The sequence below is a fragment of the Podarcis melisellensis genome (assembly GCF_964234715.1).
Source record: "Podarcis melisellensis genome assembly, chromosome: 10".
Lineage (NCBI taxonomy): Eukaryota > Metazoa > Chordata > Lepidosauria > Squamata > Lacertidae > Podarcis > Podarcis melisellensis.
In genome coordinates this window covers 43,656,090-43,678,504 of record NC_138542.1, presented here as the reverse complement: position 1 = coordinate 43,678,504, position 22,415 = coordinate 43,656,090, and the positions used below count along the sequence as shown (strand labels likewise).

The 22,415-nt window shown below is 43.6% G+C and overlaps 2 protein-coding genes across 5 annotated transcripts in view; one reads left to right on the top strand and one right to left on the bottom strand.

The window, feature by feature from the left end:
* Positions 1-22,415, top strand: part of GSG1 (germ cell associated 1) — a 108,056-nt gene that overhangs the window by 13,205 nt on the left and 72,436 nt on the right. The gene's annotated exons all lie outside the window — the stretch shown is intronic.
* The window catches only part of EMP1 (epithelial membrane protein 1), a 31,235-nt gene continuing 20,021 nt past the window's right edge, over positions 11,202-22,415 (bottom strand). For both annotated transcript variants that reach the window (XM_081928621.1, XM_081928620.1), the window contains exons 3-5: positions 14,690-14,795; positions 14,429-14,569; positions 11,202-13,129 (exon numbers count right to left, since the gene is read on the bottom strand). In XM_081928621.1, the coding sequence (XP_081784747.1) occupies positions 12,969-13,129; positions 14,429-14,569; positions 14,690-14,795 (408 nt within the window). In that variant the 3' untranslated portion in view covers positions 11,202-12,968. The remainder of the gene's footprint in view (positions 13,130-14,428; positions 14,570-14,689; positions 14,796-22,415) is intronic.

Below are 22,415 nucleotides of genomic sequence, written 5' to 3'. Positions count from 1 at the left end.
TCCAACAACAACTGGAGGGGTCACAGTTCCCCACTCCTGACCAAAAGTCTGCATTATATGGCACCCAAGCAACTCAGGCATCATATATGAACTGGAATTCTGCTGGAGGGTCTGCCTACCAAGAGTCAAGAGAGAATACATCCCTGTTCTATCTTCCTGGGTTGAAATTATGTTAATGGGGTATCTCCTCCTTCAGCTCCTTCCTGATGTGCTGAAATGCCATGTTCTCAGATGCAGAGAGGTGTCCCCATGTCCACAGGGTCACACCAGACCGGGGGAATCTTCTTGCAGGGAGGTAACATACGGAGAGGAAGATGTTTCAGGCGCCTTTCAGATATGCCTCTATTCTACTCCTAAAAACAGACCCGTGCCTCTCTCTACTTTCTGCATGCTTGGGGAAGATCTGGGTTTTAAACACTTAAATCTGCTGCTCTTGTAGCTAGATTGGCCTTGACGTGGGGGCAGGGAGGTGGGGGGGATCCTTGCTTTCTAACCAGTTTGACATTTAATCAAGAAAACGGAAATGCTTGAAAAAGGCATGGGCTATTTCTGTGCCGGGAGACCTGCAACCATCCAAGTATGAATCATTAGGGTGGGAAGAAGCTGTCACTTCAGTATCTTGCACAATAGAGAGAAGAAAGCGGATAAACATTTTTCCAGCCTTTGAGATTAATTTGGGACTAGCTTGTCCCATGTGCTTGCAGTTGCTGCTTCAATCTACTACAGCTAGCCCAAGGTTGTTGTTTAAAACACAGAGCAGGCTGCAACACTACTCCCCAATTGGCTTACAGTTTCTTTCCACCACCCCTCAATCTGCCTTCAAACTGGGGCAAGGGGAACCCAAAATCTGCAAGGCAGGAAAGCACTTAATAAATTCTCCCCGTTGCTGTGTGCCAGACACTAATCTGTTGTTCCCTAGCTCCCTCCCCCTTTAACTAAAGAGCACCTGTCATATTGGGACTAATTCTTGGGGTGGGAAAGGACACATCCAAAGCCCAGGGTCCAATTTATGAGTTTAAATGTGACTGCCTTAAATGCCAATGCCAGCCTTCCCCAGCCTGGTGCATTGCAGGTGGACCAAAAGTCTCATAAGCTCCAGTCGCCATGTCCAATGGTCAGAGGTGGCAGGTGTTGTATTATTGAAGAGCCGGAGGGCATCAGGTTTGGAAAGACTGGCCAACATTATACCATCTCAGCAAGGGGCTCCAAACTTATGGGCAGGGCGTTATTTCCAGCCGGGATTCACAGTAACTCAGTTCCAGCACCTCTCAGCTTTTATAGCTCTTTGTCTTTAAACCAGAGTCACACTAGAAAGCTGCACATAGAGGACAGCCTTCTGTAGAGCAGAACACATGGTCACCCTTCTGTAAACATCCAGTCTTATAGGGAAATGACCTTAACACATGGTCATGATTTTGGCAACTATTATGTGGCTGTCAAAGGCCAGCCATTACAGACAGAGGATGATATTCCATGCTTGTCCTACTCAACGTGGGTCCATTGAAATTAATGGATGGGATTAACTCTGGTTTAATGTGTCAATTCCAAGCAGTGCTTGGTTAAATGCAACCCAAACTTTCTTATTACATGAATGCAATGTTGGTCAAAGCAAGCCTTTAGAGAAAAAAGTTCTGCCCCCACCCAGAGGAAACATTTTCTTCTGTCCTCAGGCTTTGGAATGCATTTGCGGAGTCAGGTCTCACAGAAATGAAATATTTCCCCTCCTTTCTTGTAGGATTGCCATCTCCCCACTCCCACCCCTTTTTAAAAGGAAAATGGCTCTATGCTTTTAAGAGCTACACAGCAAGCAGAAATTACACTGATGTTAAAAGTGATGTTGTTGTCCTGCCTGGGTCATTATCACCAGAGTAGACACATTTCCCATTTGATAATGGGCTAATCAGAGCATTAGATTTTAGAACTCTCAATATGATGTTTTCTGCAAACTTTCTCAGTGTGTATGGTAGGATGACTTTAGCCACTGGCATAGTTGCTCCTAGTTGCTCTCTTGTTGCTGATTCTCAGCAGCAAAGTTTGCTTTGGTTTAAAATGAACTTGATGCAGGTGACAGAGCACTGCAGGTCATTGTGGCAGCGGCAGCAACAAAATCCTTATGTCTGCCACAATTCTAACAAGTGGTCAAGCTTGAACTTCCTTGTTTTAAAATTTCAAAAAAAGGGGGGGGACATATATGATCATTCTTCTTTTTCTGACCTTCAGTTTCTACAGTGTCCAGAAAATTTTGCTTCCAGTGAAAATAGAGGAACAAAAGGAGATGGAAGATCTGCAGAAGTAACAATTGAGCATATAAATGGAAGGAGATGACAAAGGTGCCCCCCAACTAGGAGGAAACTCCCCTCTCCCCAGGGAACTGTAATTTAAGTAATGCAGATCAACATTTGTCTTTGAAGGGGTATCTCAAATGAAGTGTTTAATGCTGATATCTGCAGAGATGCAAGACCATCAGCATAAATTAATTATTAGGGAGCACACGGCAGCATTATTGAGTGGGGCAGCAGTGGGGGGGGGGGAGGTGGAGATTCCAATGCAAACTTAAAGAGTGGAAGAGCAAGATAAACACTAGGAAGCAGCAAGTAAGCTCCTTATCAGACTCCGTGGTTTTGGATGGCGTATGGTCAGTCTCATTAGCATATCTTAATTAGGAATTAGCCTATCATTTGTGGAACAAATCATGATTTAAGACACTTGGGGTTAGAAATAATTAATTTATGCTTTTAAAAGGCACATTTTGGTATGTGTTGAAAGTGCCGGGTATATAGAACACACAGCCATCCATTTAACTTTTCCTCCTTTCCTTATGGTCTCCCTAAGGCGTGAAGTCTTGGGTTTGCAATTTTGGGAGAGGGGAGACTGCCCACTGGGGAGCGGGCTGGCTGGGAAGGCCTCCTGGATTTAGAGGCACTAGGCTTCAGCCACCCCTCTGCCGCCACCATCGCTGCAGCATCAACATCCCAAACATGTACTATAGTATTTATTTGCTTCTTTATTTAGCCACACACCCCCGACCAACCAGATTGGTTGACCCAAGGAGAGACTCCCTAATGGTGTGGGGGCTACTCACGCCCCCCGCGCAGAGGGGAGAGCTCGTGATGAGCCCACAAAAAGGAAATGGCTTTGGTGGGCAGGCGCTTGGGGGCCGCAAGAGATTGCCTTTTCTAAATTGCCTGGGGGGGGGCCGTTTGAAACTAGCCGGGGGGGAGCAAGTGACCCCCAGACCAGACTTTGGACATACCTGAGCTAATGGAACAGGTTGCTGTGTGTGCTTGCTGTGTGGCTCCCCCAACAGCTTATCCAGTTTGCAAAAAGGAAAGGAAAGGAAAAGCTAGGGATCTGAGCTAAGAGATGGCCTTTCAACAAGTTCCTGGGGGCTGCTTTATACTGAACCCACTGGCCTGGCATAAAACTGCCATGTCTTTTTCTAAATGCAAGGCAGCTTTTTGGTATTTTCAGTACTGGGGAGGGGGAGAAGAGGTTTGCCCTCCTTCTTGAACCACTTTGGCTGAAGTGGAGTACATTGGCATTTCAAATAGGCTGCCTGATTCTCCCCCCCTCCCCGAGGTAGTCCCATTAACCTTGCACTTCTTATTTCTGCACAATGGCTGATAGAGGGAGAATCAGGTATAAAGGCTTGGAAATCTTTAATCTCTCCAAGCCTCAGTTCTTAATCTGTCAAACTGCAAGAACGATATCCCAGCTTCCCCAGTGATGAAGATAAATCCATTGATGTGAAGATGTGAGGATAAAGTCAGCCCACTGAGATGACTTTAGAGGCGGTAGATAACAGAGCAGAGAATTTCACTGAGGGAAGTGAGAAGGGTGGGGGGGAGGCCACACACCCGTTTGGCTGGCAGTGGCTCCTCTCAGTCGCCACAGGGACATCGAGGGGCTGAAGAAGCGGATGTAGCTGCCAGAAGGTCGTGAATCGACACATTGTCAGGCTTTTTGAAATTCTGCTTGTAATTTTAATCCCGGCTGTCATTTGCAAGCTTTCAAGATGGAATTGCAAAAGTGCAATTTGCAGTTTCATTTTAAAAAAGCATTTCACTTTCCTAACCGGAGGAAAAGGGTTCTGGGTACTGTAAATGTATCAAAGGTTTCCATTGGCAACTGCAACAGACTAGCATGCTACCAATTCAGCAGCTCACATGACTTGCCTCTCTGTAAAATGCTCATTTAGACCCTTAAGGAACACTAAAAATAACAATTTTTCTTTGTTTTGATCACTGGCAAATGGGTCACGAAGAAGTAATGAATACTTCAAAATGATGCTGTTTCCCTTTGTGATTTCAATGTCGTTTTTGCCACCGGGCTTCCACCTCACAGTAAATATCCAACATAGACTACTGCAGAATAACTGCAGATTTTTCCTGGGCCATGTGAAGTGGAGGTGGTTTTTTTTGGGGGGGGGGGGAATAAAGTATTTTTGAATCGTGGCTGCATCCTTTAAAAGGGCACATTCTGGGATTCTTTCATTTGCCAAATGTGGGCACTTCAATTGCAGCGCCTGACTCATCAATCTGGTGTTTGGTTGCACCATGTCCCCATAACTGCCATTGGCTTCACTGATTGCTCATCATTTTGATGAAAACAGGAGGAATGTAATCCAGCCCACAGCTATTCACATTCCAACTCCCATTGGAATGAGTGGGATTTAAGTGCATGTAATTGTGGGCTGAATGGACCGCAGCCAGAGTGGCTTATCGAGATAGTCTAATCATAGGTGCTGGCTTTTGTACAGTGAATATTTGAATCTTTTTTGGAGGGGCAGAGGGACGTGAAGGAATGAAAGAGATGGCAGTAGGGGGCAGCGGTGGGATGTGTGTGTGTGTATAAAACAATGTAACAGGTTAGGTGCTAGGTGTGCCATTATATTTCTTTCGCCAGAAGACAGAGTGGCATTTGAACAATGAATGTTTCACAATACTCACCCTCTTTCTTCCTAGGCTTAAGCGTGGGGCAGGGGGGAGGGCCGGCAGCTGCTGCTGCTTGTTCTATGTCTCCCCCTTTTTCATCCTGGTATAAGAGAAGAGGCAGGATGGAAGAAAGAAAGAGAAGGGGCCATTTTCTCTGTGGATGATAAAGGAGATGGAGGAAAGAGAGTGGGTTTGTGTATGTTTGTATTAAATGTCTATTCCACCTTGCCTCCAAGGAGCTCAAGATAGTGTACATGCTGCTCTTCCCGCCTTTTATCGTCATAGCAACCCCTGTGAGATACGTTAGGCTGAAAGAAAGTGACTGGCCCCAAAATACCCAGTGACCATCATGATGGGCACAATACTAGAATGGCTCTCTCAGCTATTCTTAACATTTTCTGTAATATTCTCTCCGGAAGCCAGGTTAATAGTTGACCTTGGGTGTCTTGCCAGTGGAAGCCTTGGCCATACCCCTCAACTGTGCCAGGAAAACAGGGGCATCCTATTATTATTATTATTATTATTATTATTATTATTATTTGCACAAGAGCATGGCAGCCATTTTGGATCCTGGAAAACGGCACCCCAGTTTTTCGCCTCAACCTGTTTGAGGCTATGCATGTCCAGCCATTCTCTGCATTTTGGAACTGGGGCCTACTTCTACTACTAATACTGCTAATTTTTTGATGTAATCACTAGACCTTTACTGTCTTTTTCATGTGGGGTTACAAAACCAGCCTTAAAGTGTTCAAAATATAAGGAATCATTATTCCTAGGCATGTATGAAGAGCTCTGGGTTATTTGGGTTGATCAATCACAGTTACCTCATGAAATGCATGCGCACCAACACTAAAACTAAAGCAGCTCTTGACTTCTCAGCCTCTTGTCAATTGTATTCCTGCTGGTTAGATATAAGAAGGTAGTATCTTCCTTCTTTCCTTCTTTCCTTCTTCCTTCTTTCCCATGTGGTTCTGTTCACTCTGACGTGCTTGCCTTGTATCTGAAGATGTGGTGCTTCAGCATTTGCATGGAAGACCTGGGAGGATGTTCTGAAGACTTCTAGTATGCTTTGAGTGCTTTTGCTGGAAATTTGGAGGACACCCTCCAATTCTGCCTCCCACAAAGCAGTCTCTGGTGCAACAGCCACACAGGTTCCTTCATTTTCAAGGTCACTAGCAAAGCATGTGCAGCCTTGGACATGACTGCAGAAGGAAGTACGGGTTGCCAGTTTCTACAGTAATTGGCAGTCAAGGCAGAGCTCCTTGGCTTCTACCTGCCAAATCCAAACCAGAACGTTACTGATCAGTGGTAAAAACGATTGCTAGTCTTCCCCTGACCTCTAGTGGCATTGTGTGAAAACAACAGAGCACAGATCCTGCCCTGATGCACTTGAAGGAGGAACGCTGATTTGGAAATTGTAGGTCAGAAATTATTAAATCTTCAGGATCCCTGCTTCACTATGCAATTCCTGTAGTGGCTGGGCCATAATATACAAAAATAATTCAATGCAGGTATATATATCCTTTCCAGATCTCTGTCTCGTTTTTAACCTAAACATGCATTTGGGGACCTGTTTCTTAATCTTTTACCATATATTTGTATGGTGCTCCTCTACAACCCACCTCGGATCAGGGCTTGGATCCTCTGGTGCAGAGCTTTCTAGACTTTGCATGTTGGTGACACACTTCTTAGACGTGCATCATTTCGCAACACAGTAATTCAGTTTTACTAGCAAACCAGAGGTTAAACTAACCCTTTCCAGCCCTGGAAGGAGCACAGGGAGCATTCATGTGACACACCTACACACTGCAGCAGACACACTAACATGTCATGACACACAGTTTGGAAGCTCTGCTCTAGCGGGTCCAGACCTACCAGCTGAAGACCAGTGTTTTAAAGTAAGGTGCCACGGCATTTTAGAAATGAAGCATGCTTGTTTTGAAATCAGTCCCACCGCAATAAACATGCTTAGAACTGGATTGTCAGAGCCTGTCTAGATTATCAGCAGCTTCATGTGATGGATTGTACCAACTGAGACTGCAGCTATGGAATCCGCTATCTGAATGCTTTCCCACATTAAGAAACACAAAACCACTCTGAAGATACAAAGCTAGCATGTGAGGGAGAAGACTGTAGCACTGCATCCCATCTGATGTAGTAGTTTTGAAGGTGCATGGAGGGGCCTTTCCTGGAGGAAGCATCCAGACATTTGATATCCCCATCTTCATTCTGAACTACATACATGCAACATGCAGCTGGTGACCATGTTGCTTAGCAAGAACTTAGGCAACAAACAGACTGAGAATGTGATTAGTACATATAAACATAGGGTACACTGGAAGATCATTTCCCTTAGGAAGGTGAGTTCTTTTCTTATGGTCATTTTTTTAATGATTATGCTGATTATACAACTAATGCAGCAAGCTTCAAAATTAGATACTAACATTAAAATGAAGCAGAAGAGAATTTACATCCATATGCACATGCATAGGTATCTAAAACAACAAAAACAAGGAACTTTAATAAATAAATAGGAACAAAAATTAGAGGGAGTCTTTATACATTCCTCGTTCATAAATAATTGTTATATATTCCGATGCTGGTATTTACGAGATTTCTACCAGTATATGTGGTTGGAGATCTTCTTGTGTATTATTGCACCAATACATCACAAACATACTCCATTTTTTAGTAGATAGATATTAGCTTGTCAACTCTCGCTTGCCCTGATTATATTAGTTAGTTCATCCATATTTACTAAATCCCATATACTCATAACCCACTTGTCCAATGTAGGGGCTTGGTATTTTTTTCCAGGAGGAGCAAATTGTCCTATGTGCAGCTATTAATACATAGGCTATTTCCATGACTTCTCAGAGGATGGAGTCCTTTACGTAGCCAAACAAAATGACTAGTGAGTTTGCTTACAGGTTGTAGCCCATGATAATTTTAAGAAGATTAGAATCATTGCCTGGCAAGAGGAAATGTGTCTCCAACACAAGTACTCTGTGTGCATTTTCCCAAGCTGGAATACCTGCCTGGGGACTATACTACTCACAGAGCTACAGATCATCCTTACGGTCCTCGGGATTCTTTGGGGGATGCCATGTGATTTAATTGTGCTTTAAATGTATGGTGTGTTTTTAGATTTAAACTTTCATTCTGAGGGCAGCTCCCATAAGGTTTCTTCTGATCTCAACAGCTCTCTCTCTTTAAACATCATGAATGCAGGATAGCAGCTCTGATCAGAGGGAAAGGTAGGGTTTAGTGTGGTGCACTTAGGTAATTTTAGTACTTAATGGCCTTACACCTCAGTCCACCCCTCTTTAGATGGCACTTACTTCAACATGTGGTAAGTCAGCCTTGCTGCATTTGGAGTCCTCCTGCTCATTAGGGCGCAGAGTAGGGCAATGAATCTGTGCCCCAAAGTCCTGTCCAGAGACCGCTACTAGTAAGGTGGCTCCCAATGAAATTCAGAAGCCTCACTACTGACAGCTTTAGCCAGATGTTGCCCACATGACCTTAAGGAAAACTCTCACTGCTACTCCTCGCTACCCCAAGCCACCAATTAGTTGACCACTGAGAGTGACTGGTTGTTACTAAACATACTGTGAGGACTTTACACAGACTTGGAGGCACTATTCTTTCACTGGACTTGTCCCATGTTTTCAATATTTCCTATTACCACCCTGAGCTTGTCTTCTTAACAAATTCTGTTCCAAAACCTGTCCCAGCCTTCTAGTGCTAATTGTGTATATATCTTTGATGAGGCATGCCTGTCTCCTTCTCTGTTTCCTTCTGTCCTGCTGAGGAAGCCACAGATCATAAATCTCCACTAAAATACATTCCTATATACCTGAAGGAGCATCTCCACCCCCATCGTTCAATCCCGACACAGAGGTCTAGTTACAGACAACCAGGCAGAGGGCCTTCTTGGTAGTGGCGCCCGCCCTGTGGAATGCTTTCCCATCAGATGTCAAGGAAATAAACAACTATATGACATTTAGAAGACATCTGAAGGCAGCCCTGTTTAGGGAAGTTTTTAATGACTGATATTTTAATATATTTTCAATCTTTTGCTGGAAGCCGCCCAGAGCGGCTGGAGAGACCCAGCCAGATGGGTGGGGTAGAAATAAATTATTATTACTATTATTACTGTACCTTTGTGGATGAGAGCAGATTGCCTTGCCCAGAACTGGATCTGCCAAATTTGATAGTCTGCACCAATCGCATAGGAGAGATCTATACAATGGTATGCACTTAAACCAGTTGAGAATGTGTTGTTGCTTTCATTCTCCAAGAAACCAAGAAATTTCACCACATGCTTCAACACGCAGCGCTCAGGGGGTGCAGAAGGTAGTGTTTTTGCCAAGGTAGTTGGCAAAGAGGTGGAGATGGGGTTGAGGACAATGGGAAGAGCTTGAGAGTTGGAGCTATGAGCACTTGGGGCCAAGAATTAACCACCCCTTATAATTATGAATATGAGATTTTGCAATTTAACCCTTTTTTGCATGTGGGTGGGGCAGGGGAGATCCATGCAGTGGTATTGAGTGGGTTGTATTGAAAAGTGCCCATATGGAAGCAGAAGATGTCTCCTGCTGTTTCACACCTAACCTGGAATGCTGCCTGAGTTCCCTTCAGAAAGCTTGGAAGCAAATTCAAAGCCATTCTTCCATTTGTGCAAACTCCTGTGCCTTGGAAACATGAGAACCTGCTGATTATAGAACTGTGTGAATTCATCAGCTAATTCTTGCACAAGCCTTTACAAAACAATGCTAGAGGCTATTTTTGCTTATAACACTAAGTGTTACCTTCATAATTATAGCCAACGTGATTTCTCCCTGTTGCCCAAAACAATAAATCCCATACCTTGGGTGTGGTTCACAAGCAGCAGTTTTCCATATTTGACTTTTGTTCTCCTCTTAATAATCCAAAAATGAAATTCATTTGAATTATTTAAGGGCACACTGGTTCTTCTAGGCCTTATAGGCAGCGTGGGACGCGGGTGGCACTGTGATCTAAACCACTGAGCCTCTTGGGCTTTGCTGATCAGAAGGTTGGCGGTTTGAATCCCCGTGACGGTATGAGCTCCCGTTGCTCTGCCCCAGCTCCGGCCAACCTAGCAGTTCAAAAGCACACCAGTGCAAATAGATGAACAGGTACTGCTGCGGCAGGAAGGTAAACAGCGTTTCCGTGCAGTCTGGCTTCCGTCACAGTGTTCCGTTGTGCCAGAAGCAGTTTAGTTAAGCTGGCCACATGACCCAGAAAGCTGTCTTCAACAACTCCCCCATAGTCACCTTTGACTGGACTTAACCATCCAGGGGTCCTTTACCTTTTTTACCTTACAGACAGCAACAAACCTCCTGGAGTTTTGAATAGAAAACCAAGGAGTGGTTAACACCTCCTTATCTTAACTGCTACATCAACATAATTGTAGGCATTGTGTTACAAAACAAGAGTGAAACCTCTTATTTAACAACACAATACTTTGAAGCCATTAAGCTTGGGACTCATGAAATCTGGGCCCTCAAAAACATGTGTGGGGAGACTGAAAGTGTAGCATTACAGGCCCCAAATATCTTGAGGAGATTTTGGTCCACCAGTATCACGAGGTAGGCTTTGAAATGATTAGTTTTGAAAAACACAGTACATTGGTTTTGCTTTTGCTTTGGTTTGTAGCTTTTGGCATACTCTCACAATGTATTTTAAACTTCTCCTCAAAGCCACAAGGACTAGAAGCCTGAAATTCTCCATGCTGCACAAAAGATCTGTGGTTTCTCCCCCACTACCAGCACCACTGACCTGTGGGTTACAGTGTAGTTGCCTCGGTTTAAGTGATACAGTGATACCTCGGTTTAAGAACAGTCCTGCTTAAGAACGATTTGGTTTATGAACTTCACAAAACAGGAAGTAGTGTCCCGGTTTGAGAACTTTAGCTAGGTCTAATAATGGAATCTGAATGGTGGAAGGGCAACAGTGGGAGGAGGCCTCATTAGGGAAAGCACACCTCTGTTTAAGAATGGTTTCGGTTTAAGAACGGAACTCCGGAGCAGATTAAGTTTGTAAACCGAGGTACCACTGTACCCTACATGTGGTTTAGCCTTTATATTCTGCTATCTCCTGACATCAGTCCTCTGAATTACCCAGCCATGTGGTCGTGCCACCGCAGATAGTCAGCCAGCCCATATTTGAAATCAAACTTGATGCAGCCAGGGGAAAACAACAACATTCATACATGGGAGAAAGAAATCAATTCCAGCAAGACTCTTTGTTTCTGATAACGGGAACTGGATTATTGTCATTTTTGTCTTTAATGTATCCCTACAGTTAGGAATGGTTGTATCAAAATATTTACAAAGACCACACACGAAACAAACGTCAAGAAACAGCAAGTACAATAGAAGGATGTAGCCACCAAATTACAAAAGTTGTACATGGGGGGGGGGAATGTAACAAAAGAAAGAAGAAAAATACTGTTGATACTAAACTTGCAGCCTTGAATTTGTCTCTCCCCGTTTCACATGACTGGAGTGGAGCAAGGCAGTGAGAGCGACAGCCTCTTAACGTTCATAGTTTCCACACATTATCCTAAGTGATCTAAATGGCAAGACCAAAAGGGTTGAAAACCCTGATGCAGAGAGTCACGATGACATAATAATTCTTTCCATTTCCTGCTTGGCCTTCGGTTTGCAACATTTAATTAGCTGAACTACTTCTCATGCCCTGGGAGATGTTATATGAGATGATGGCATGGGGGGGGGAGTGAGGAATTAAAACCAACACAACAGAGAGAAGGCCCTTCTCTGATTCCATTCAGCTACGCAGAATCCTGTGTCTGGAGCACTGCTCTAAGTCATATGCAACTTCTTGTGGGATATAAGGTCTGCTGCTGTGGGCGTGGTTAACCACAGAAAAGCAGCAAACAAATAAACGGGTGATAGTTAGTTTAAGGTATACATTATAGTGCCAAGGCAAGTCTGATATTATAAAACCCTATTCTAAAAAATAACCCCCAACCCTATTCTATGTGACAACCAAGAGAAAGTTGCCTATTGCCTATAGATGGAAAAAAAAAATCCAATTTGGTGCTTGGTCCCATGAGCCTAAGTTGAATGCCTCAAAAGATCTGACTGCAAGCAGACCTTCCAAACTTACTGCTTGTCAAATACACACATCACAGACCTAACCATTTGGTGGCAACATGGGGGCTCCATCTGATCTTCCTAGTGCAGCTGCGTTAAATAGGTAACACAGTGGGCTCTAATGGAAAGTCACACTCTAATGACATTCATCAGAGCCCTAATAACTCTATTCCACATAATTAAGGTCCTTGCCTGCCTTCCTCTCCCCCGTCTCACCTTCTGCCACCCACATTCACCCCTCTTTTCATTCCCTGCTGGTTGTTTCCCCTCAGATCTCCTCAGCAGCAGCAAGTCTGTTCCTGGGGAAATGAGATGGTGATGGAAGTGTCTTTAAAAAAAAAAGTGGCTTGCAGTGGTTTTAATGCTGGAATTTGGCTTTATGTCAGTCAAGGCATGCCTACGTTGTGTGTGTTTGCATGTCAAGAAAAGGGAGGCAGGGTTCTGCCCCAGCGTCCCTGACATGCTCAGCCCTTGTCCCAGCACTACACCTTCTAGATTGAGTGGGAATGTTCTCCCCAATGGAAATCACTGGGAAGCATATCATAGCTGCTAAAATTTAAGGAAGAAAGCTGCACCTTATAACTTTTCCAGATTTTCTGAAGTGAGGCAGAACGTCAAGGTCCTTTAAGATGGGATGCACATGTTAGTTTCTGAGAAAAGAGATAAGATCTGGCTATTTGGTTCTTCAAGCACATTCCTGGTGTCAGGATCCGTGACAGTGGAAAGTCTACTGCTCAATCTCTCTCCCTCTCTCCCTGATTGATTTCTGTGATTGGGCAGTGTATGAATTCATGTCTTTGGGCAAACAGTTCTCATAGCAAAGCAACTTCGCATCCCTCCCACAAGCCCCCCATATTTCCAATCCGCCCTCCCAGTTTCTCCCCTGCTCCCCTCATTTCTTTCTGAGCACAAGATACAGAATCCCAACGATGAAACTGAAGCAGAAGCAGATCCAGGCAAGTATGAAGGAGTAGCCGTGGTGGTCTAGACTGCTTTTGAAGTATTGTGGAAATCGGGCCGTGTAGATGGAGACGGAGATCAGAATGAACAGCCCTGAGGAGGGAAAGAAAGAATAAACCTTTGGTCCATCCAAATTGATCACAAGTGACTCTTTTTCAACATGAATTCTGCTTCTAGCCCAAAGATCATCATGAATAGCACCCCCTGCCCCTTGATTATCTCAGTTATTTACTTGGAGAGGCATGTACAGGGGGCACACAGCCAGTAAGGGAGCCCAGGTTCTGAGTTTTCATTTAATACAAAAAGTAAGTCTCTAGACTTCCTAGAAAGAAAGTTAGGAGGCAAAATGGGCATGTACCCTTCTAACTGATTTCTGTGAAATGAGCCAGAATGAGTGCTCCTGGCTTGCAATACTTTTAGCTAAGTAGTGAAGTAGGTGCTCTGATTTATGTGTCAGTTGTTTAGTCAGCAGGAGATAGGAATACCTGAGGTTTTCCTTTCCCCTTTTATTTCACTTTTCCTACTACTGAATAATTTTCTAGTTCTTAGAATCTTTGTAGTTTGCACTTCCTTTCCCCCCAGCAAGACAGGATACACTGTTGTGGATTAATCTAAGATCAGGTACTGTACTCCCTAGAAGTTATTTCCTGGAAATACCAGCACACAGTAAGTGTGGGTGGATATTAAGTTGTTCCCTGTGGCATGGCAAATGCAAAGGTGAAAACTTTGCAAAGAGGCTTGGACGTGTCTCTTGCTATGCAGAAGCTAAAGCCAAGGCACTTGTTAAGAATATACTGCATAGTTAACAGACAGAACAATGGTATTCCTTTTTTTTTTTTTTTTTTGCAGTCAACAGAAGCCCAAAGATTTAATTTCACATTCTAGGGAGCTTTGTGAAGAAATATTTAGCCAGCCAGTTTGGGAGCCAAAGCAACCTGAATCGCCTCATTTAAAAAAGACTTGAGTAAAGTAATGTCATAACATTTTTATTGTAATGAAAGATTAGTTTTCATCCACATCAGGAGTAAGTCTCTTTGTGTTTTAATTGTGCTTATTCCCAAGTAGATGAGTACAAGATTGTAGTCACGTTTTGGGTTTAGGGTTGGCACTGGGGGAAAGAAGGGTTTTTATGCAGGCAGAAATTCCATAGATTAAGCTTTTTCTAGTTTGAAATACAGGGGAAACTTCACCGGTTCAAATGTATGGCCAGCAATTTAATATTGGACCCTGTACCCCAAGGCAAAAGAGGACATAGATCAGGTCAAAATTCCCGAAGAACAAATTCCTCAAGCTTCCCTAATTGTAACCAACTTGAGCCCATGGGAAATAATTCACAATTCCTGTGAGAGCATAGCAAAACAAAGCAGCACCTTCTGCATGTGCCTCACTTACAGCAAACCAGCATGATGGCTCCCGTCATGTAGAAGCGCTTTCCTTTCTCCATCGTGAAGAGCTGCACCACAAACATGACCAGGGAGACAAAGGAAAAGATGATGGCGAGGATCATGAAGGCTTGCACTGCCTTGAGTGCATCTAGTGACACACGGAAGAGAGAGAAAAAGGTGTGAGCCTGAAGTCACAATCCTTGTCAAAATACATGACTGTTGTTTTAAACAGTGCACATTACTCAGATGAAAGTAAATGGACCCTTACTGAGGTCGTCTTCTTCAAAACGAAGATCCCCGCAAACTCCGTTTATACACTGCAGCCACAGGCCTGAGGAGTTTGTTTTGCCCATACTCTCACCTGCCATCCAGACCTAAAAGCAAAACAGAAAAGATGTGATTTTTTTTTATTGCCTCCCTTCAAGAAAAGCAGTTTGCCAGGTTAACTCTAGAAAGGAAAACATCAGTGAGTTCAGCAATGCCTTTCTAGAAGTGTCACCATTCACAAGGTATTGTGATTTATATTATTATTATATCCAAAAATAGTTGCCTCTTTTTTGTTTTTTTTGCAACAAAAAGATTTCTCAGTTATACTGCCAGAAATCTGACATCAGTGTAAAACATGGGAAATGTGCATACATGTATGAACTTTTGCTCATTCAAACTACAAACTTGGAGGTGTTTGTGACAGGGGCGGAGGAATCATTCACTCAGATTCAGAGGTGTACCTAGGCTCCCTTGCATACTTGGCGAGGAGCTGCATCAGCACCTCTGAAGCCAGGAGAGATCATGGACCAGAAAGTTTGCTTTTTTCCACCTTTCACACTCCACTAGCGACTTCATCCACAGCCGTTGAGGTCAGGTGTGCTCTACTCCACCTCCCCTCCTCCTCCTCCTCTTCAATTGGTCCATCTATCTGCCTGTCTGCCTCCCTCACACCACTCACTGATTTCCCTTCTGCCCCCTCCCTCCCCTTTTCCTCCTCCTGTAACTCTCACCTGCTCTCTTCATATTTCTTCCCTCCAAGCTCCACTGGGCACTCCACTCACAATTCTAATAGCACCACTGGTCAACTGGGGAAGAGACCTCACGCAGCTACTGCATGACCCATGCCAGTGACCCAATTCCTCCACCAAGATGCCCTGAGGAGCCTGCATACCTCACCCAGCCACCCAAAGAAGCATGCCAGGGAGTGCTGAGCCAGAGTGGAGAGGTGCAATTTTTGCACTCCTCCTTGCACCTGTGCCCTTGGTGGCCACCAACCTACCCAACCCCTAGGTACATTCTGCTCAAATACTGATGTGAGCACACAAAAATATCACAAAAGTAGAGTTAATAATATGAGCAGAATTGAAATTTTGAATATAGTAGCAAACAAACAGGAAAATAATAATAAAAAGCAGAGTTCCGTGGGTCAGAAATGATGGAGATGTAGCCATATACTTTGCTAGAAGGAAAAGTAAGATGTGGCTTTCAGCTGATTGGTGTGAGATTCAAAAAGGCTTGGGAAATATTGTTGGACTCCAACTCCCATCATCCGTCCCAGCCAAAATAGCCAATGATCAGGAAAGATGGGAGATGAAATACAGCAACATCTGTAGATGACCAGAGACTATGCACCCCCCCCCACTCTATGAATGATTACTCAGAAGCTCTGAGAAGATCATTTGGCACATCTCATGAGCAGTCCTCCAAATGAATCATCTGTATGATGCCAGCTTGGACAGAAGTTTTTATTATTTGTGATGGATTGTTATTGTTCTGCGATGAATTTTTTATTGAAAGCCCCTTGGGATAATTTAATAGAAAAGCAGTATATAAATATTTTAAATAAATGCATAAATAATAAAGAAGTATCTGGAAATTATGCCGCAGCATGAGGGTTATGATCTGAATCCATGAGACGTGCCATTCTGTAATCTGTTGGCGGATGTGTGTGATTTTGAAAAGGTGACGGGTGGATGACCTTTTTCAGAGGCTGTTGCTTAAGTGCTCCTTATGACTTGCTTTTGCCCGTGGTGGCTATTGGGGAACTCTTGCAACTAGCAAGCTGAAAATCGATCCTTTTGTTCTGTTTATCTTTGAAGGGCAGTCTTCAGCTTTTTCAGACCCAGATCTACTTGGAAGCCAAACATACATTTGGGCATTGGCATTGGGTGTCATCCCTGAGGGGGGGGTGACATCGCTGCACGCACCCCCCTGGGATGCTCGCCCTGCCCCCACGGGCGGCTAGCCCCGCCCCAAGGTGCACAGCATGTGTGCCACTCCAGGTGCCACAGCAGCTAGCTCCACCTCTGCATCTGGGGACCTATTTCTTCATTTATTTATTTTACCATATATTTATATGGTGGTGATAATGGTGGTGCTGTGATTCACCAATGTCTCAGATCGTTTCTGGAGATGGGCATCTAACTCTTGGAATCACTCTAGATGTGCTGCATGGTTCAGTGGATGTGGGCTCCCATTGGATCACACTTCTGACAAGGCCCTTAAACAGTCCTCGTAGCTGGTTACCCATGATGTATATAAGGGTATTCCGGCATTCTTCCCATGTTCAGTGCCTTGCTGAAAGGGCAAGAAACTGCTTCTGAAAATCTAATCATTTTCTGGGAGTGACTATAATCTTCCCAAGCCTCTCTCTGGGCAGTACACAGACCACAGACGTCTGTTCCCTCCGATCTCCGCTGAGACCGGAATTGTGCCAAACTCTGGAACAACAGAGTGCTGAGAAAACTCACTGCGGTTTCCTGATCTCTTTGGCTTCAGGAGGCCTTTCCTGTTGTTGTTCAATGTTTCCCAATGGCTTGTTTTTTCAAAATAAATAAATGGCAGCCCGTTCTCAGACAGGACTATCCAGCAGGGGTCATCATAAACTAAAGCAAAGGAGCAGCTCTAGGTTAGCTTGAGCAGCCAAGAGCAGAATGCAGAAGGGCCTTTGCATTCTCATGACAAGTCAATGGTACCAGCTACTCCAAGTTAACTCTGAAATCAGCCCCAGCAAATCCAGTGGGGTTTACTTTGTAGTTAGCAGGCTTACTAATTCAGGACTGGGTGTAAGTCATTTAAACCACCAGTCTTCTCTAGACCGTGTTCAACTGAGTCACCCTGGAGACATGGAAGGGCCTCATATAAATTTCTGTTTTTTCTGATCTCAGATAGGCTTTTCAAATCCTTCACCAAAATTCCTAAAATGACACATACTTCCTGCATGCCCAAGGATTGCTTAATTGCAAAGGAAATTAGAGGGCAGGATTTATACCCCTTGATTGCTTATTTTGTGAAGACTGCGCTTATCAGTCTATTTGCTACTGACATTTGTCTAATTAAGATCACGAGTTGCCTCATAGTCCACAAGCTGCTTTGGGTCATTTTCAAATAGGTATCTAAAGTGTGTGACATAGACCGACCACAGTGGAGATTACTCTACTTTGCAGCTAATTTTCCAACAATACACTATCAACAGTATTGTAACTTGATTGAAGTAATCACAACTGTCTGCAATGGCAATAGAAATGATACTGGGAATTTTGCCCCCGGGAAAACCTGTTTGATGATGCACATCTGCTATTTATGGACCAATGGTGTGAGGTGGACATCACACTGTATATAGGGCTTAGTTTGTCCATTCATTTTATGGGCTCACTTCTTTTGATCTGTGCAGCAAGTTGATGAAGATGAAGTGTTTTGGTACTAAAACTGGTCCAAAAGTGTAGGTCTTGGTCTTTGACTGTAAGGGCCTGCTCACATACCCAGCAGGGATGGTGGCAGCAGTGGATCCTTCAAGTTTCCCTATTTTCCAGAGACATCCCTGATTTAGAGAAGCTATCCCAGTTTCTGATTTCATCCCAGAACGTCCCGCTTTTCCTTAGTATTGCCCTATTTTCATTGGAAAAATGTTGGAGGGTATGGAGTTATCTGAACCCTGAGCCATCTGAGGGCAATCCTGTATGGGGAAGGTTTTTTAAACATTTAATGTTTTATTATGTTTTTATATATGTTGGAAGTTGGCCAGAGTGGCTGGGGCAACCCAGTAAGATGTGTGAGGTATAAATAGTAAATTTATCTTTATGGCATGGGATGTCCCTATTTTCTTTGGAGAAATGTTGGAGGGTATGCAGTTGCAGGCAAAACCTTGACTTCCAGCCCATATGCTGGTTTGTCCTAAGCATCTACCACCACACACATGTTGAAGATGCTGCCACTCAGATAGACATGAGAGAATGTGTTTGTTCTTGGTCTGTTTCACTTTCTTATGCATCCCCCCCCATAAGTCTGTTCTGTCTAGTTTCTGCATTAATCTTTTTGGGGTTTTTTAAAAAAGGAAATCTGCACAAACAAATCCCATTTAAATGTATTTCCCCTCCAAACATGCATTTTAAAACATATTTTGATTGGGGAACAGGATTGAGCCAAGAGGAACAACTTGGGTAGCATGAAAGCCAATGAATATCTATGTTTCTGTCCATACATTCGGTTCAGAAGATACTGATTGCATTGGAATTTGCAAAAATCAAATTCCTTAAGAGGTCGTCTGCTTAACCACAAATATGCCTTTGGGGTGTGCCTCCTAAAAGCCAAAGTGCTCATGTGGCAGCTGAAAAGGCAAGGAAGGTGAGAGTGTGTTAGTTCAGCAAATGAAGGGAAGAGGATGCAGTTGTTTTATTAAAGCCCAACGCAGACACTCTTCTTTCCAGGCACTTAAACCAGTTTCTGCAGAGGAACTGCTTAAGCAGCCTTAAACATTAGCTGGTAAAGCAATGATGCTGATAAGTTAGAAAGAACATCAGAGAGTGTGTAGGAATATCTAAGCAGTTCCAACTTTAGCTGTGCAAGTAATAATTTCTTGACTAGAAACACAATAAATCAGCTTGTCCCCAGCATCTTGAAGCCAAGGGCAGCCTTGGCTACCCCTCTCCCTTTCCCTATTGATGTCACCTGGTGCCCCCCCAATGCTTTGATTGAAGGGCTGATTGAAGTTGTAGGCCCAAACATCTGGAGGGCACCAAGTTGGGAAAGGCTGGTCTAGACCTCATGGACAGATGAACAAATCACTGGGTCTGGATGGCACCCACCCAAGAGTTCTGCTAAAATCAGCCTCCATCCCTAAGAAAAGGAAAATGGCCCACTTAATGCCAAATTTGAAAAAAAGAGACAAATTATCCACATTTAATGTCACTTCAGCCTGTGGCAAATTTAGGTTGACCTGGGGAGGGTGGGTAGACTGAAGGACCTCCCTTTGGGGCAGGAGGTAGGGCACAGCTTTGAACAAGATGCTTTGTAGCCCTGTCTACGATGCGGCACTTGAAACTCTGCATTCTCCATGTGTCATTGTGGGTTTTTGCAAAGAGGCACGATTGCTTGCTTTCCTGAAAAGCTCGGCCTTTCATGTTGCATTTGCTTATTATAGCTCACACTTCAGAGTGTCTAAGGAAATCTGAGTCAACCAAACCTTTGACTGTTAGCATCTTTAAAGTATCGGATAGCTGCATGTATGCAGGTAATAGACTTGCAAATATATTTTACAATCTGTTCTACTGGATTTGCAGACAATTCTCATTCATGGCACAACTTCGTCTTTGATCTGAAAGCATCAGTTGCTGGATACAGCTAGCAGGAGCACACGCGTTGGCACAAACCATTCCCTACCTATTCATTTTAATCATCACACAGATCAACAGGATTTAGTGCAACAAGCCAAACATATATTCCTGATATTCTATCAATCATCTATTACTTTGTGTATGTCTTGGATGTAGGCAGGACTGATGAATGAACTGAAGCATCTAAAATGTCCCAGCCCAATCAGTTAAATAGCATGCCTTTTGTTTTTTGAAAGGGGATGTTCTGTAATAACATTTGAGGTGGATTTAGCTGTTCTGCTTTGAGAGTTTGGTGAAGATGAGAGTACAGTAGCCCTCTTCAGCTGCTATACTCCTTATTCTGGAATCTGCACTGTATGTCAGCACAGCCTTATGATGCAGCTTCTCCCCTTAACATCAGCACATGCAGCTCAAATATTTGGAAGGAAGAAGGGAGCTTTCATGTCCGCAGGCTCCTCACAGTCTAGATCAGGGGTCAGCAAACTTTTTCAGCAGGGGGCTGGTCCATTGTCCCTCAGACCTTGTGGGGGGCCGGACTATTTTTTTGGGAGGGGGAATTAACAAATTCCTATGCCCCACAAATAACCCAGAGATGCATTTTAAATAAAAGGACACATTCTACTCCTGTGAAAGCACACTGATTCTTGGACCGTCTGCGGGCCAGATTTAGAAGGCAATTGGGCCGGATCCGGGCCCCGGGCCTTAGTTTGTCTACCTATGTTCTAGATCCTTGAGCAATTAGGCTTACGAATCTTATGGAAGTCTATACATGCAAAGGTTCCCTCTCTTGCTTCCTCTGTAAAGGTCAGTGCCAGGGGAAAGGGGGACTTGTGTGTTCTCCATAACCATAAGCTTAATGCTTGAAGAGAGCATGCTGTGCCAAGAGGTATCCATGTTCCCCATATCTACTTGTGTCCACCAGGGAGCAGTACCATAATGAAACAATCATTCTAAGCAGAGAACAAATATTGGTTAGAGCTTGTGGTTTGCTTGGGAGTGAAACTAACTAACCACGAGCTCAGGTTCACAAGTAATGCCAACCATAGCTTAACTCTTAGTAGTGTGGCAGCTCCAGGAGCAAGGGAAGAGCTAAGCCTTGCTTCATTTATTGTGCAACAGCCCACTTTCACGGTAAGCCAGTTTGATCTAGCATTGCATGTGAGGAAAGCCACTGAGTAAATGCTATAGGGGAATGTCCAAAATCTGCTCAGTGTGAAACCAAATCAACATTCAGGGCCTGAGAACTGAAGTGTTTTTGGACACCCACAAAATGCATCTGGGTTTGTCTGCACCCACATTCATATGATAGAAATCACAAATGTTGACACACATTGCAGCATATATAGCTATCTATCTAAGGTGGATTAAATTTTAATAGATAAATTTGTTTATTTTTGTTATTTCCACTTGTTTTATGTTTTATTAATTTGTTTTAATTTTTAATTATTATCATTTTAAAAATTTTTAAAAACATAAACTGTTTCCTTTTATGCTGCCTCTCTCGAAATGCAGTTGAAAAATCAGAGAGACCCTGCAATTTTGTTGAGAGTGGGTTATAGCATTCTGGTTTGGGCAGGTGGGGATCAGTCTAGATTTCTATTACAAATCACTGCATTGAATAATACCCTTTAACTTCCTCTTGTACTCGGCTTTGCCCAAACACTTCATGAGAATATTTTCTAATTCCAGAAACAGACAAGTATGGAAATACTGTATAATTATATAGCAGACTGTCTGGCAGGTGGGATGGTAAAACACCTCAAAGCGATTATGTGCTAATTCCACTCACTCAACTGGTTTTTGAGTGGGGTGTGCCCGGGTGTTTCTCACTTCAGGACAGGAGTGTGAAAACACCACCATTTCATGCCTTTAGGCAGCCTTGAATTGCTGGTTTGTTTCAGTTGACAAATAGATAATGTCCCTCCATTTCTCAGGGTGTGACTTGTTGCAATAGGTTTCAAGGGCCAGTTATGCAAATAGAGGCACCTTAAGCCATATAAAATTCAAGGAAATTTTCTGACATTTTTTCTGGAAGTGATTTGTCTTCTGGAGCTATATCAGCACAAAAGTCTATTGTTAGCCTCACCGAATTAGCCCTTATCATAGATTGTTGACTTGGATGGAACCAAGGAGACAGAAGCATAGAATCTTTGAGTTGGAACGGACTCTAAGAATCATCTAGTTCTAGTCCAACCCCCTGCAATGCAGGAATATGGAGCTGCACCTAACGGGGATCAAACCTGCAACCTTTTAGTCCGGTTCCGTGTATGATCTGCAATACAGGGAAAGAAGGGCCTTGCCTACCCCACCTGCTGTGGGTCTGTTGTCAAACAGCATCTGCTGTTAGGAAGATTCTCCTGAAATCTGCTTCTGCCCCATAGATTCCAGGCCTAT